This window comes from Saccostrea cucullata, unplaced genomic scaffold, assembly GCF_032062105.1.
Source record: "Saccostrea cucullata isolate Sc308-1 unplaced genomic scaffold, CSIRO_AGI_Scuc_v1 ctg3496, whole genome shotgun sequence".
NCBI classification, from domain to species: Eukaryota; Metazoa; Mollusca; class Bivalvia; order Ostreida; family Ostreidae; genus Saccostrea; species Saccostrea cuccullata.
Genome location: NW_026925778.1, coordinates 623 through 18,525, shown reverse-complemented (window position 1 = coordinate 18,525; position 17,903 = coordinate 623). Strand labels below are relative to the sequence as shown.

The 17,903-nt window shown below is 33.1% G+C and overlaps 1 protein-coding gene across 1 annotated transcript; it reads left to right on the top strand.

Moving 5' to 3' along the window:
- Nucleotides 1-849: 849 nt before the first annotated feature.
- On the top strand, nucleotides 850-17,091 carry LOC134269802 (uncharacterized). Its single transcript, XM_062752010.1, has 6 exons — nucleotides 850-1,018; nucleotides 1,181-1,484; nucleotides 3,216-3,331; nucleotides 6,294-6,424; nucleotides 16,249-16,498; nucleotides 16,696-17,091. The coding sequence occupies exons 1-6, from the start codon at nucleotides 973-975 to the stop codon at nucleotides 16,704-16,706; spliced, it is 858 nt and encodes a 285-aa protein (XP_062607994.1). The 5' UTR covers nucleotides 850-972; the 3' UTR covers nucleotides 16,707-17,091.
- The last annotated feature ends 812 nt before the right edge of the window (nucleotides 17,092-17,903 follow it).

Below are 17,903 nucleotides of genomic sequence, written 5' to 3'. Positions count from 1 at the left end.
ATTGCTGAGGTTTTGTACACTGATTTTACAGGGCCATATCATATGTATGACATGATTGGAGGGATTGTTATAAATGTATAATGATTGGATAAATTAATATAGCCTGCTGAACTTTCAAAACTGTGTTGTCGTTTATTTTGCTAAGAAACTAAGGTTTACATAAACAAGTTTATTTTATTATGAAAGGATATGTTTAATCCAACGAAAGCTGAAATTTTCTTCATTTTATGAAATCGAAACAATTTAATTGACCCTCTGGTGTTAAATAGAACGGCGAAATCGCGACATGGTAACGTAATTCGTTTCTCTATAGAGGAATTAAACAATCAGCTTTATTTTCGAACTGTAAGAAGAATTAATATATATGTATAGTCCTTATTGTCCTGCATTATGCAAGATAACCTTCACAACAACGCAGACTTTATTTCTCAATTACATTAACGTTTGCACAATACAAGGACATAGAAAGAAACTTATTAAAGTTTACAGTGTATGTTTAAATTACAATTTATTTTATAAATTTCAAGGAACTTGTCCCTATTAATTTTATAAGTTGTTTACTTAAATCTGATTTGTTTGTTCCATATTTAGATGAGTATTATGTATTGTACATTATAAAATACAATCTACGGCACTTATCCGGAGACTCGTCAGAGAGGTTCTCGGACTCTTCAGTCAGGCACTCCAAACTTCTAGGAGTGGGGCTCTTCAGCTCCACTTTACGATCAAAGTCTCTATCCGATCAGCATCTGTACTATCTATCACTTTCAGTACTTAAAAGAAACTCTTTAAAAAAGACAATTTTCTTATCATTGGCTTACACTTTTTAAAAGATTTGCACATGAAGTGGTTTGCTTCGCGGTGTTTTAGTACTCATAAACAACCGTTATTATCACGAAGATAACTTTCAGTTTGTGTAAATATTGAAAAAAATTCTTCCCATTTCACTCTTTAACCTTCGTGTTTTGCACAATGACCATTTTGATATTGATTATTTCCTTTTGGTCTACTTGTCAAGGTAGGTACATACATTTCATTTACCGTATATATTGAACGATAATAAAGTTTGCATTTTACTGTGCATTTTGAAATCATATTACATAAAGAATGGGAATTGATACGTTAATCGTAGCTTTTCAGAAGATAAGGGCAACTCATCAGTGTGTAAACATTTTTACAGGGCGATCGTATTGGCGTTTATCCGTAGGCAACATGGTAGATGAAGCTACAGTTACTATTAGATGGTCGTGTACTTACTTCATAGACAAGAAACTTTTTAACCACAGAGACAGTGTTCCTGTAATGTTTGCCCAGATTCGAAAGAGCTCGACCTGGAGAAACATTGTTATGTTGAATAACACAGGATATTATCTGCTAAATACTGATCCGATCGAAAGGAACAATTCAACTTCTGACGGTGTTTGTGAAAATCGAACGGATAATTATCATCATGAATGCAGTTTGAGAATTATTTCAACATTTAATAGCCATTCTCTGTAAGCGCTTAAACTTCGTTGCCACGCATGGTCACCGATTTTGATGAGACTTCACCCATGCTTAGTACTTGACACCAGAAACAAATATCAAACAAAATTTCGTTGCTATGTGTCTCGGTTGCTATGGCAACAGCCGGAAAAGTTTGAAAAATCGAGATTTTCAGCCACTTTAAATCTTGACTGTGGCTTAATAAAAACTAGAAAAAACAAACAAACCATTCTCACAAAAACATGACACCTTGATGTCACTTATACTGTAAAAAAAACTGTTTGGAATATATCTCTAAGTAAGTGGTAACCAAGGGTACATTTGGAATACACTTAAAATGCTGAAATATGCTGAAAAACACTCCGTATTCACTAATGGTAGGTGTTACATGCTCAAACTCAATCAACGCCTTAAGAAAAGCAATGAAAATGTTTGACTTTAAGCATATAAGTATAAGCAATATTATTCTATAAATAACTTTTATGGTTGCCATGGTAACACAGTGTAACCATGCAAAAACAGTAACTAAGATTGGGTTTATGCTACTGTCCTGAGGAAAAACATGAAAATTCAAGACTGGCAACTATGCATTCTTAGGACCTTGCAACACTAAAACCATAAGAAAAATTGGGTATAATTGCTACTTTGCAGTGTTACCATGGAAACAAAGTACCAGTGCTAAAAAGTGAATTATTTTTCGCAGCATTAAGAATTAAATTGCCATTTAATCAAGAAACAAATCAAAGGACTCAGTTTGAATAGTACTTATCTGTTAGAACTGAAGTTGAATATCATATATTGATAAAATTTGATGAATAAAACAACACTGTTGCTATGGTTACCAAGAAGGGAAAATGTTCGATTTTGTGAACTTTATATCAATATTAAACCCTGTGTGCCAACTTCTTGCATCCACTTAGAGATTGGATGATAGTCAAAATTAAAAGTCAAGTTAGCTGTTAATAAATATCAATCATAAAAGTTTTGGGAATCTACATTTGAGGGTACGTATCCAAGGAAAGAAAATATTTTTCAGGTTTTTAAGCATATGTTTTCTGCTTGTTTCCATAGCAACGCTCTATTTAAAGAATCTAATCTGAATTTTTTCAAATGGGAAAACTTCTTATAAAATGGATCATAAGTTATGAGGAAATGTGCTTTTTTAAAAGATAGGATCAGATTTAAACATACAGAGTGTTACTTTGAAGGCTCTTTGTGGTATAAAAACCTTGGCAACCATTGCCAACCAAAATGAAATATCATATTTTGTCCTTGGTTAATATTTCAAGGCTCTTTTTTCTATTATTTGGTAAAATTTCATCCTATAATTGCTTTTTATTTTTACGTGTATGACTTTATAAAATTCAATGAATATTTTTTTGACTTTGGAATATTTTGTTACCATAGTAACATATGTAATAGATGATTTACCAAAAATGTTTATCATGCATTTGAGACATCTGACCTTCAACTTTTGGAAACAGTCATTGCCAATTGTTTGCTTTGCCGCAAATGTTATCTATTGGGGCTCTAAACATGTTAAAAAATGCCATTTTTCGAACTTTAAGACATGTTGCCATGGTAACTATAAAGCATAGCAACCAATTTTTGCCTGATTTCAGTTTAGGGTATCAATGACTTTTATCATAGAGAGTTTGGAGAAATTCTGAGACTATGCGTGCCACAGCTCCTATATAAAATTTCAAATCATTACAGAGAATGGCTCTTAAAATGAATGGATGTTCAATTGATCCAGATCTGTTTTTTGTCTACCGGTGTCAATTTTCAAATGGAAGTGGGATATTCACAAGCTTTGAAAATGAAAGTGTGGGAAAAGGTGGTTTAAGTAAGCACACTTACCTGTATAAGTTGTCGCTAGTGTCTCTATGTGTATACATGTATATCCTAATAAATGTGCCTTATGTACATAGTATATTTAATGTTTTTATCAAATTTTTTTATATTTGATTTCAAATCAACTGGCTCGAACAGTGTTTTAATCCATCCTTTTCCGACCGTCACAAGACAGTAGCCTTTTACAAAATTTTCACTTCAAAACAGAATAAATGTCCTCTGATGAATCCTAGGGGTAATCGCTTTTCATTCGCCGAATTTGATTACGTGACCGACCCACTTCATTTCCCAATGAAGTTTTAAATAATATTTTTTCTTAATTAAACTTTTTCTATACGACCACATACACAAAGAATATCCATTTTAACTTATTCTAAGCACCTAAACATGCTGAAGTACAGCTCACGGCACTTTTTAAACTCACATGGTTTTTCGCACAAATTAAGGTCATATTACCCTTGCTATAAAACTTATTAACATAATCGAACTTCAGCACGAGACATACCATGGGTAATTCTTATATGTAATAAATATCTAATTTCAAAGATTTATATTCTAAAGAATCATTATCGTAAGGTTTCAACGTCGATATTTTAAAGGGAACTTTATTAATAAATGGTATTACCCGGTATGTTCTATCTATATGATTTTGCAATAGGTATTTACAAATTAAATCAATCGAGCTTGTTTTTGATACTATCAAATAGAAATTTCCAAACTGACTTTTTTAAATGAGTATTGTTCTAAGTACTTTACACATCATCAGTATTCGTCTTGGTTTTTGTCGAAATGGATCGCCGAAAGATGGCAATCTGGTATAAAGAAAACATGCCAAAAGATAGGATAATGAAGCATTGTTTTTCTTTAAAAATAGCAAAATATTACGATTGAAAAGAAAATAATTTTACATTTAAAGACTGAAACTTTGAAAAATTTTGCGTTGAATGTATCTATCATGCTAAATTTCAGAAAGTAAGCTTAAAAGAATGCCGCCCTTTAACATGGAAAGCAATCGAACAGCTGAAAAATACTGTTATCATCTTGCGCTTTAGAGTCATATGCACAGAAAATACATAAGTCACATGAGCTGTACTGTTTTTGCGTCTAGGCAAGGCAAAGGACTGCTTTAAAAAGAACGGATACAAAGACGACTGCGTTTGACGAGAAACCATGAAAAACCGTTTGTGAGCTTTCATAATTTATCATCCAAGAGCATATTAAAATCCTACCAATTATTATGTGGGAATTAAATGTTCTAAGTTAGTGGTTAACATCAAATTAAGTAGTAATAAATCACTTTTAAATATGTTTTGATGCCTTGTTACTCAATTTTGAATTATAGCAATGTGACGTTTATTTGTGCGAAAAACTGAGTTTAAAAAATGTGTGGAGCTGTATATCTTGTTAGGTCACCTGATTCACTCATGCTCTAATAGAATTATGTAGAAAGTAAAGTACTAGTATTTTCATGGAATTCAATTTGAAATCATATGAAAAGTAATCCCAGTACCTATATTAAATTTAATATCATTTTAAAGAAAAATCTGAAAACATACAGAGTACCAATTTGTGAGAGACTGTAGGCATTCTGGATACATTTCCTTTGTCCGATCTTGAAAAACGTTCCATATTCATAACTGGTTTTCTTCATTTTTCATTCAAAATGACAGTATTAATATGATTTTTCATCTTGTTTATCAACACATAATGCACCGAGACACCTTATTTGACCAAGCATACCTTATAAAACATCATTAAAAGAAAATTATTTCTCAAGTTTGATAAATCTGTAGGCATTTTTCATTTACATTGTGCTAGATCTTGACCTTAAACAAACAAACTTAATGTATAATTATGATGAGGAAGGGTGCCCATTCCGAAAATTGTGATTTTCATGGCTCCAGGGTCAGGGGGTTCTGGTTATATAGTAAAAATGCATAAATTCGTAGAAAATTTTCTTCTCTACTACTGGTCATTAAACAAAAAACTTAATTCATAGTTATGATGAAGGAGGGATGCTTCTTCAAAAATTGTGAATTTCATGGCCCCAGATTCAGGGGTTCTGGTGTAAGGCCAGGGTTATATAAATCATAAATGAAAATGCATTGATTCTTTGAAAATCTTCTCCCCTACTCCTGGGTACTAAAAAAACTAACTAACTAACTAACTAACTATATATATATATATATATATATATATATATATATATATATATATATATATATATATATATATATATATATATATATATATATATATATATATATATATATATATATATATATATATATGATGAGAAAGAGTGCCTCTTTCAAAATTGTGAAATTCATGGCCCAGGGTCAGGGGTTATGGTGTCAGGGCAGGGCTATATAAATTATATAGTGAAAATGCATAAATTCTTTGAATTTCTTCGCATCTGCTCCTGGGTATTAAGCAGATAAACTACCTATACAGTTATGATGAGCAAGGTTGCCTTTTCTAGAATTGTGAATTTCAAGGCCCCTGGTTAAGGGGTACCATAGAGGGGGGGATCTAATTACATATTGACAATGAATTAATGCTTTGAAAGCTGCTCCTTGGTATTAATCAAACATTTACATGTATGATGAGCAAGGATGCTTTTTCCAAAATTGTTAAATGTGTGGCCCCAGCTAGGATGAGAGGTTCTTCTAGAGTAGAGGCACTCCTGGTTATTGCTGATTATTACTTATAATTTGAAATAAATTTTTTGTTCCCTTACTCTGCCTATGGGTATTAAGTAATCAAACTAAGCATGCTAAGTTTATAGTTATAATGGTATTTTTGTCACAATTGTGAATGTCATGACCACAAGTTTAAACATGAATCAAATTCAATTGTTGGAAACCTGTTACATGATGCTCAGGGGAGCTATAAGACCCGTGGGCCTCTTGTTATTTGAACGAGTAAACTTTAGGATTTTTTTTTATTTTTAGGGGTTTATGACATTGATTTTCGTCAGGGAAGCATTGAATTACAAACAAATAACGAGAATCCTTTTTCCGAAGGGGATGTTGTGCAGCTGCAGTTTAGTGGAAACATCAGAAGAGTTCCTGCGTTTACAAAAGTAAATTTTGTTTCTCTTTTTTTGCTACATATTTTTTCTAAATATGGATGGTATCACTGATAGACATTAATCAAGTTATGTTGAAATTGGATGAATAAAGAGAGTCATATACTGTAAAACGAGAAAATTTGGCGCATACATATTTTAGCGCAAACGCAAGTGAGAGTACATTGGCGCAAATAAATTTTAGCGCTTGCATTTGTCAGTAAAATATATAAATGTAATATTTTGGATACCCGTATTTTACTTTTTGGTTAGTCAAGCACAGAAACATATTAGTACTCCCGTATATCAGTAAACATTCGTTACCGTTACCGCGGTACGTATAACGCTATCACATGGACGTGGTACAATGTTAAAATTTATTTTATTTCTATTTTCATTTAAAAGAAATGGAATATTAACTCATTTAAATCATATAAAAACATTGCATGCATCGACAGAAAATTACTTAGATAAAACGGTAATCCTAATCAGGTATTGTCTGCAAGCTCAATCGCCATGCTTGATTGCATTGTTTACCTCGAGACGATAGATTGACACGCCGAGAAGCCAAACTTTGAAAGTGCTAATGATAATTATCCGGTAACAACTACCGGGGTAACAATAGTTTAATTAAATTATAATTTGGCAGAACTTTCTGTCTTCCGTACATGTGCAGTGCTAGTGTGTATATAAAATCCAATGACCCTTCGGCATTACGTAATCGCGCGTTCCGGTTTACATGCACTTATGTAAAAGCTTTGAACACACACAAAACATGATATTTAGAAATTCTTTAGCGCACGATAAATTTTAGCGCTCAGGGGCTCTTGTGCCAAAGGCGCTAAAATTAGTAGTGCGCCAAATATTCTCGTTTTACAGTATAAAGGAAGCTTTGTAGCGATACAATACCATCATTTCACATCATTACATATCATGACTTAAACCTCGAAAAAAAAAAGATTATTCTAAACTTATTTTTCTACGTATATATACTATATATATATATATTATACTTTTTACTTATATTTTGTTTTTTGGATTTATTTCAATTTTAGAAAGTTATTGTTTTTCTTATGAGCATCTAAATTTTATAAATCTATTAATCAAGCCTCAAGTGAAAATAAGGGTAAATCAGATTTTTAAAAATACATAGCAATATTACATTTTAATATAACATGTCCATACATAAAATTTGGTTCCAACTTTATTGATGTTTTAAGAATTACAATAGTACGTGCACGTAGAAAGCTAAATGCGTTTGCGAGTATTGTTAAAAACTTACAAAACAGACATAACATGATTACATGTACAAATGAATCAGGAACTCTTTTTACGCCCTGTAAGGACTGACTACATCATTTGCCTAATGTAATTCTAGTATTATATCTTTTAAAAGTATGATCAATAAGTTTTAAACTAATAGCTAACTTACCTATGTGATTATATCATAGGTCCGAATGCATCTTGAAACTGAACAGATAATTTGAACGTTTTAAAATACTTCAACAGACATGATATTTGAGAATCTTTTGGACGCACATGTATATTAAAGTATTCCTAGGCAAATTATAATTAAATAAAAACTAGATGCTGTCATGAGACAGTATTACCCGCACTAAGGTGTTTGCCTCTAAATACACACTCCTTCATATTGGACTTTCCAAGGAAAAAGTCAAAATAATTCTATAATTATCACTATACATGTATTCGTCAAATTGAGCATATTTTCAGGTGACCATATGATCTATGAGCCTCATATATGTATTTTGTATACTTAATTCATTACCAGTCTGAAATTACTGCAGAATTTAATTAATGAAGTAAATTACTTAATTAGATTCTGATAAATATTTTGCCCATCATTTGGAACTTTTTAAATTTACTTTCTCAACGACATAAAATATTATTTTAGTACAAAGCGTTTTTAATGAATTAATTTAAATGTGCACACTGATTTTAGTATTTGGTCAGGAAAAAACCCCCATTGAAAATACAACCCAATTAATTTGTCAATGCCTATCTCTCTCCCCCCCCACCATCACACACACACACATACTCTCTCTCTCTCTCACATTTTTTTTGAAATAGACCTAGATGGAAAAGTTATGTTAAAACATCGTTTGTTATGATAGTTTGAAATTTGTTCTTGTACTAAACAGTTTTACGTGTGAACATCTTATTTTCTACATTCACATTGGGTTTGCGTGACCCATTATCATATTTTTAGATATCACCACTCGGCACACCTCGGCCGATTCATACTTCATCTAATGAAGGCGACGGAATCAGCAAAGGTTTGCCGAATGAGATTATTTAGCACATGTATGCTGACGATGCAGTGTGGTCAGTTAAAATCATTTGTGTTTTAATTGGATTATATGGATTATATTTCATGAATTCGTTGTCAGGACCTATGACATTCGGTAAGTACAAGATTTAGTATAGATTGCATGAAAATAAATAAATACAAATGGTTAGGTTGAAGTTCAAAAAGGGTCAAAGATCATCGCATGCCACAGTCGACAAATTTCACATTGTCAACTTATCTCCCGTTGCGGACATTCAGTATATACAGGGGCAGATCCAGCATTTTTTTTTCGGAAAGGGGGTGGGGGTGGTGTCACATCTCAGTCAAAAAAATCCAGCCCAAGATTTTCTGAGAAGCAAATGAAAAATAATAATACAAAATGTAAAAACAATGATGGTGGGGTCCCTGTTTTCTAAGGGGGGGGGGGTGTCCAAAGTCATTTTTATTCTCTTCAGTAATATAGTCTTATTTAAATAACTGCAAATTCCAGGGGGGGGGGGGTCTGATCTCCCTAGCCACTGACTCCCTGTACCTGAAATGACAATTGATCTTATGACTCCATAATAGTAGAAAATTTTTTCCATTTGACTATATATACATATTTTGTTTCCTGTGTTTATGTCTGTTTGTCTGTCCACAGAAACTTTAACCTTGCCCATAAGTTTTAAGTGGATTGGGCTATACACATGGCTTCCACATTTCATAGGTAAATTTCTTTTGGCAAAACCTTTTAATGGGTACCACCAATTTTGACCTCTTGATCTCTTGACCTTGGAGTTTGACCCACTTTTACAAAAAAAAAAATACCTTAAACTTGGCCTAAGTTTTGAACAGTTGGTGCTAGGACTTTCATGCTCAACATGTGTAATCATTGTGAACTTTCAACACGTATAAATATTTTTGACCTTGACTCTAGAGTTGAACCCAATTTAACTTTAACCTTGGCAATAACTTTTGAACAGGTGAGGAAGTACTAGGGATTTCTCTCTTATTTCACATATGTATTCCTTGTGACAAGACTTTCCCTTTGATACCAACAATTTTGACCCTTTGACCTTGACCTTGGAGGTTGACTTACATTTGAGAAACTTCAACCTTTGCCAAAAGCTGCCATAACAGTTGCTGTCACAACAAACAAACAAATGACTAAAAAAAAAACACAGTATACATGTACATATTTTATATTCAACAGATATACTTCTGGTCATATCTCTAGTTCTCCCTTGAATCAGACATGGTGATATAAATATTTTAAAAATAATTATTATAAGAGTTGAGAAGGTTGTGCATATTAAAATATACTAAGCTCTGCAGATGAATTAGATATACCTGTTTAGCTTCATTCTGCTACCCAAAGCACCTTGATTAACTATTTACAAGCATACTGTTTTCTGAAATGTACTGTTTTCTGTCGTCCATCTATTTGTCTGCAAACTTTTCACATTCTTAACTTCTTAAGAACCACTTGGCCAATTTCAACCAATTTACATGTAAATATGCAGGGGACTTTTTCCAACACAAATCTTCTTCTCAAGAACAGCAAGGGCATTTATTGTCTCCCATTTTCGCTAAAGGTAGGGGACATTAAATCTTATTTGTTTGTCAGTCTGTCCATCTGTCACAATAAATTTAACCTTGGTCATCATGGTCATATATTTTGAATGAGAAGAGACAGTACTTTTATATTAAACATGTGTATTAGTATTTAACTGGGACAATACCATTCTAAATACAATATGATTTTTATTACCCATGACCTTGAAGTTTGACCTACTGTCATTAAAAAAATTAATTGTTTTAAATTGATCATTTTGAAAGATAAATGAAAGGGCATTCATGTTACCTGTGATAAGACCTTTCCAAATGTACCATGACTTTTTGACTCTGTGACCTTGACCTTGAAGTTGAACTTACTTTTCAATAATGTTGTATTTCCTTTTGACTGAGAAGAGATACGACTTTCACATTTCAAGTGTACATTACCCATAACAAGATGTTTTCCAACATGCTATGATTTTTTACCCCTTGACCTTGATGTTTTATCAAAATTTCAAAAGAGTGAACTCTCCCAAAAGAGGATTAGGCCACTGTGTAAAAACGTCATTTTTCGACACGCATTTGACCCCCTGGGGAAAAATCAAAATTCAGAAACCTTACTGCACATCTACATGACACCACCAACCATCTCCCAAAATATGATAAGGCTGCTGAGTAAAATGTAAGAGGAGTTCAGGGAAGACAGGCTTTTGCATAAAAACGTCATTTTTCGACCCCAATTTGACCCCCCGGGGGCAAAATCAAAATTCCGAAACCTTACTGCACATCTACATGACACCACTAACCATCTCCCAAAAGCTGATTAGGCTGCTGAGTAAAATGTAAGAGGAGTTCAGGGAAGAAGGGGCTTTTTGCCTAAAAAATGTCATTTTTCGACCCCCATTTGACCCCCCGGGGCAAAATCAAAATTCCAAAACCTTACTGCACATCTACATGACCCCACCAACCATCACCCAAAAGATGATTAAGCTACTGTGTAAAATGTAGGAGGAGTTCAGGGAAGAAAAGTGTGACAGACGGACGGACAGACAGACGGACGGACGGACATGAGTAACAACAATATACCCGAACTTTCTTTAGAAAGTGTGGGTATAATTAATATTTTCCATTCTATTTGTTTTCTCTTTGATAACTCTTTGAAAGATAGGTGAGCTGATTTCTAAATAATTCTACTGGAATGTAAATCTCGCCAAGCGATAGGCCAGGAGTTAGAGAGGCCTAAAATGCATGTAAATCTCGTACGACTGTCCTTGTGTTTGACTTCAGTGGGTAGGGACTATTGAAATTGAGATAGGAGACCTTGTGTGGTTTAAATCTTTTATCTACATTTTTGAAATCTTTCATAAAAGTTTTACAGTTTTAAATCTACAGTTTAATCTTGAAATGAAATGGAAATATAAGGAAGTATATTACTGTCTTCACTCTTGTCAGTAGATTATGCCAGAGACATCAACGATAGTTGGAAACGTGGGATACGCCCGGTATGCAAATTATCCCACGTTTCCAACTATCGTTAATGCTCTGTTATTCTCTACTAGCTAGACAGTGATTCTTTAAATCAGCTTCAGCATCGTGCTGGAGCAATAGAACATGCAGTTAACAAAAAATTCTCAGCGCACGTCTTTGAACGTACAGAAGTGATCGAACGAAAGTAAGACAGAAAATAGATAACATACACATATTTCGGAGTTCCAATTAAAGACAGAAAATGACCACTATTTTTCTTAAAAAAAATGTCCTTTTTCCTTGTAATAAAAAAGCATAACCCACTCTTAGAATCCGCATACCGTACACCAAGTAAAATGACCACCGTAGATTAATGACCGGTACCTATGGAACGCCGTCACTGCCTTATAGCAGAACACAACATTGCATTGTGTCAACCTTACATTACATTATGTCAACTCTTTATGACATTTACTCACACTACTATTGTATTGTGTCAACCTTCAATTATATTATGTCAACTCTTTATGACATTATCCCACAATACTATTGCATTATGTCAACCTTCCATTATATTATGTCAACTCTTTATGACATTAGCCCACAGTACTATTGCATTATGCCAACCTTCCATTATATTATGTCAACTCTTTATGACATTAGTCCACACTACTATTGCATTATGTCAACCTTCCATTATATTATGTCAACTCTTTATGACATTAGTCCACACTACTATTGCATTGTGTCAACCTTTCATTACATTATGTCAACTCTTCATGACAATTACACACACTACTATTGCGTTATATCAAATTTCAATTACATTATGTTTAGTCTTTATGGCATTAACTTGCACTTTAATTACATTGCGCCAATCTTCCATTGCATTATATCAGCTCTTTATGACATTAAGTCAAAACAATTTTACGTGGTGTAAAAATGTTTTTATATATTTTCAACTCATTATTACATTATGTGCACTCTCTACTATTTGGTCTAAGTAGTTCAATACATGATGTGAATTTATCTTTAACTCAATATCAAGTCGTTATAATACGATGTCAGAATTTCATTACATGATCTGAAAAAATTGTCACATGTGGTCAATTCTTTTACTACTTTATGCCCTCAATATGCTACATGACGACGTGAATCAATTTCATGATGTGAATTTGCCCTTACTTTTTGACAAATCGTTATTACGTTATGTCATTGTGTCTTTACATTGTGTCAAAAATGCTAAGCCTCTTGTCAGCATACATGTATCTTAGGCTATTTCATCTCATATCAGATGTGAAAAGCTCATGTCATACTGTGCGCACTCTTCTACATTATGTCGATTCACTATTACGTTATGCGAACACGGGTATCCTCGGCCTTTATATGAGCATAACGTATTTTCCGCATTCCGAAAGCACTAAAAATGGCGGGAGAGAAAACTGTCATAAAATAAATTCTCGGCGATTTGGGAATTGCATCTTTAAATGAAAACATTAAGCGAAAAATGATTGACAATCTTGAAACGTGCAAAGCCTTAACACTGCGACTGTGAATTAAAGTCATGCGTCGAAATTCAATGGCGTTTACTTTTATCTGATAATTAAATAAATCAAATATGAGTCGTGCAGCATTTTTTTTTCTTTTGAATTGCTTTTTTTTAATGAAAATCTTAAACTTCTGATCTTACTCAGAACACTGTCATAAGTTTTTTTTTATCAGTCTTTAACTCTCCTGTTTTAAAGTGTAAACACATCGATCGTATAACACACGTGCACTGGCGGGTTGGGGAGGGGGGGGGGGGGCAGAAATCCCGCCCTACCATCTTTAGTCACCAAAATATACATAAAATTAATAAATTTATTAGTTTTACGTTGTAGGTCATTGCATTACTTTCACATTAAGTTTAGCTGAATTAAATTGAAAATTTTTTCTATATAAAACTATAAAGCCTGCCGGAGAGTTTTTCCGCTTTCCCCCTTTGGTCACCAACTCTATACCGTCCCCCTTCTTTTTTCAAGATTCCCATATGCGCCACAAATATGTGCCCATGCATGCTCAATTGATTTAGATGAGGGACTGGTAGATTTTTGTAACAGAATTCTGGTCTTGGAATGGTTGAAAAAATTACAGTAACTAATTCCGTGACATAGCATTTATTTGAAAAAGGATGTCAGCCAGAAAAAAAAATATTTACCCGAAAAAACTTGACAAGCCAAAAAAATTTGTCTAAGCCCGAAAATCCTATTTCGGAGAGGGGGGTCCGACTTATATCAGTCCTATATTTTTTCAGTTATACTACATTACCCCTAGTGGACTATACTTCAACAATAAGTGGGGGTGGGGGCTGTACTTTCAATGAACATTACATTTTCTAAAATAAGGTTATGTCTGGGAAAAGAGGGGGGGCTGATATTATGTGTCTATAATTCGTCCTACTCGGGACCCCCCCCCCCCCCCTTACCAGTCATTAAAACACGGTCGTCAACATTCATTATACTAGATATACAGCTTTCAGATAATGTAAATGTATTTTCACATCAGGTAATGAACTTTTGGAATCAACATGATAAAGAGTTAACACAATATAAGGATATTTTTTAAATCACATATGATAAGAAAGAGTTGACATAACGTAATTATATATCCACATCTCGGAATGGAGTTTTGACATAATGTAATAAAGTGTTGATATAATATAAAGATATGTTCACATTATGTTATACACTTTTTACACCACGTAATAAAGCACTGACATAAAAGTAAGATGTGTTCACCTCACATCATGATGCCCTCGCCGTAAAATAAAGATAAATCCATATCACGTAATAATGCTTTGATATAATAGACATATACATTCTCAAAAAGGAATGGACTTTTGACTTCATGTAATGATAAGTTTAATTATAAAACACAATTTACTTGACGTAATGCAATTTTGACCTCACATATTAAAGAAATGAAATAATATAAAGAAACATTCATTTCACGTAATAAAGATTTAACACAATGTAAACATATTTTCACTTCACATAATGAACTTCCGACTTCAAGTTATAAAGTGCTGACATAATGGAAGAATGTGTTTACTTCATGTAATGCAGCATTGACATGATGTAAAGATATTTTTACATCACCCCATAAAAAATTGATATAACGTAAAAATATGTTCACATCACGTAATGATAGATTGACATAATGAATGCATAGATTTATGCTATAAGGCAGTGATGGCGTTCCATAGGTACCCCTTATATGTATGTTACATATATTAGGGACTCCATATATTTTTCATTTTGGTTTAAGGGGTGGAGAATTAAAAATAAAGATGTGTTGGATCAGAATGCTGCTCGTCTGAGGATTCTGCTATGATCTGTTGGTTTCATTAAATGTTTCAGACGTCTTTCACAATAAACTGACAACATTAATCGACTTCAATCAATCTGCACTATGTGAAAATGTTTCTATATTGACTTGACAAATTATCGTTGTTTTAAGGGCGATTTAAAAAGAATTGTACATTGTACTAATATTTTAAACTCACACCTATATACTCACCCTCCCTCAACCTAACACACACCCTCATAAACACATAAACCCTTACACCCACCCACATACACAGGCACACTGTGAGAGGGAGAGAGAGAGACTGTGAGAGAGAGAGTTGTACATAATATCTATCAGAAAGTTAATTTAAATCCATGATTTAAAATCAGTAATTTTTGGACAATTTTTATGCCCTCGTAAACGAAGTTTCGGGGTATATAGTTTTGTCGTGTCCATCCGTCTGTTTAGATGTCTGTCTGTCTGTTTCTCTGTCTGTCTGTTTGTCCTTGGCCATAACTTTTGATTTAGTAGAGCTATATGGCTTTTATATTTCACATGTGTATTACTTGTGACAAGACCTATTTTGGGTACCACCGAATTTGACCTTTTAACCTTGACCCTGGAGTTTGACCAACTTTTACACAAAAATTTCAAACCTTTTTTTTTTTGGTCGTATCTTTTGATGTAAAATTTTGAGAATTTTTCACTGGTATAAAGTAGCCACAACTTGCCGTTGGAGGGCTGCAAAATGATGCCTTTACTGGGTACTAACATCCTTTAGCAGTGGGGAATCTTTTTCGTCTTTACGTCTACTGCGACAGGGGATATCGGTTTATTCAAAGAATCACTGTGAATTTTATTCTACAGTTAAATATAAGCCAGTTATGCATAAATTACCCCAGGTTTCCTACAATCTTTGATACCCCTGGCATCCCCAACAAACTAGGCAGTGTTTCCTTTTATGAAGTATTTACATTTAATGATATAAAATTGTAAATATAAATTTAAAAAAAAGTAAATCAAACACAAAGACAAATGCATGAGACCTACGCACATAAACCTTCTTGGCTCCTGACCTTTCGTTTGGCGAAATTTACATTCTGGTAGCCAGAATTATATAAAATCAATTCACTTAACTTTCAAAGAGTTATCACAGAGAAAACAAACTGAAATGGATATATAATGTTTATTGATTATATAGGGTGTCAAATGTTGCAAGAAAAAATTTGGAAAATTCAAACCCATAAGCCTACAAGATTCTCCCATTATGACATTAGTACCGAGCGGCCAAAATGGATGCAATCAACATTCTTTGATATTTTATCACATTACACAAAATGACACAGAGCTGGAAATCATGTGTGATGCGGAAGACCGTATCCGAACGACTCGATGCAGTGAAACATCTGATTCTCCGAAAATTCTGATTAACACAAGCATCAAAACAAAAGGTTGTGAATTTAGTCTAATTTTACATTTTGTAAATTTTTAGGCTCAATTTAGCCAAAAAACTTTTACCTAAAGTATTTTTAATAGTCATACTTTGAATTGTGAAACATTTTGTAAACCAGGCAATGAATGGAGATTATCACCAATAATAATATACGACAAAGATAGTATCATCAATCCGCATAATGTCACCATGCAGGGAAGTGGTAGAACAATTAAACTACTATGTATGGCATCTGCATTCTCTGCGACAAAATTGACGGTAATTTTTATGTCTTTTATGTTTTCACCGTATTTTATGTTACAAGTATTAGTTTATGGAAAGGTACATTCTTAATCCAATTCCAATAATTGGGTTGATAATAAAAATATATACCAGTGATTCTCTACCAAAAATTATCATTCAAATTAAATATTTCCCTGTTAGAAACTTCCACTGCATATTTCTTAGCAGTTGACTTTTAGCTCTACTGAGACCAGAAGGGCTTATGCGATAGTAAGGCGTCCGACTGACTATCTGTCTGTAAAGAATTTTTCAAAATGGTTAAACAGTTTTTGTCAGATTTCAATATAACTTGGCTACAAGTGGGCTATACTAAAATACATAATTCTGTTTATCAGTTTTTGATTTCGATGAACTATGTTGCCATTGTTACTAAAAACTAGAGTAGAAAATTTTGTAAAACACATATACTTTCAAAACGCTACTCCTCCTAAAGCCTCAGTCTGCTTTATAACGTAGCACTCACGTAGACTATGCTACGATATCGGTTTTTGATTTCGATGAACAATCGATTTTGTTGTGGTTACTACAATAGTTATATATGTATTTCTGTGAAATACTTCAAAACGCTACTCATCCTTCATCCTCGGTTTGATTACAGTATAACTTGGCACACATGTAGAATACACTATAGCTAAAGATGCATAATTCTTTATACCGGTTTTTGCTTTTGATGAACGATGTTGCCGTGGTTAGTAAAAATGGACATTTCTAGATCTGTGAAATACCTTCAAAACGCTACTCCTCTCGCAGTTGTGGTCTGATTTCAATATAATTTTAAACTCTAGTTACATAATTCTGTTTATGGATTTGGATTTTGATGTCTATTGTTGCTATGGTTTCCATTAATAGAAAATTATTTGAAATATGCTTTCAAAATGTTACTTCTTCTTAAGTTTTTGTTAGATATCAGTGTAATTGGAACATAATATAAGTAAACTACAAAAAGATTTATCATTCTGAATATCAGTTTTGATTTCGATGAAAAGTGCCCTTGGTTATTAAAAATAGAAATTTCTGTAAAATTCTTATAAATGACTACTCCTACCACGGTTTTAATCTGATTGCAATATTTCCATGAAAAGAGACTAATTTAAAGATCATATTTCTATTTATTGCTGTTG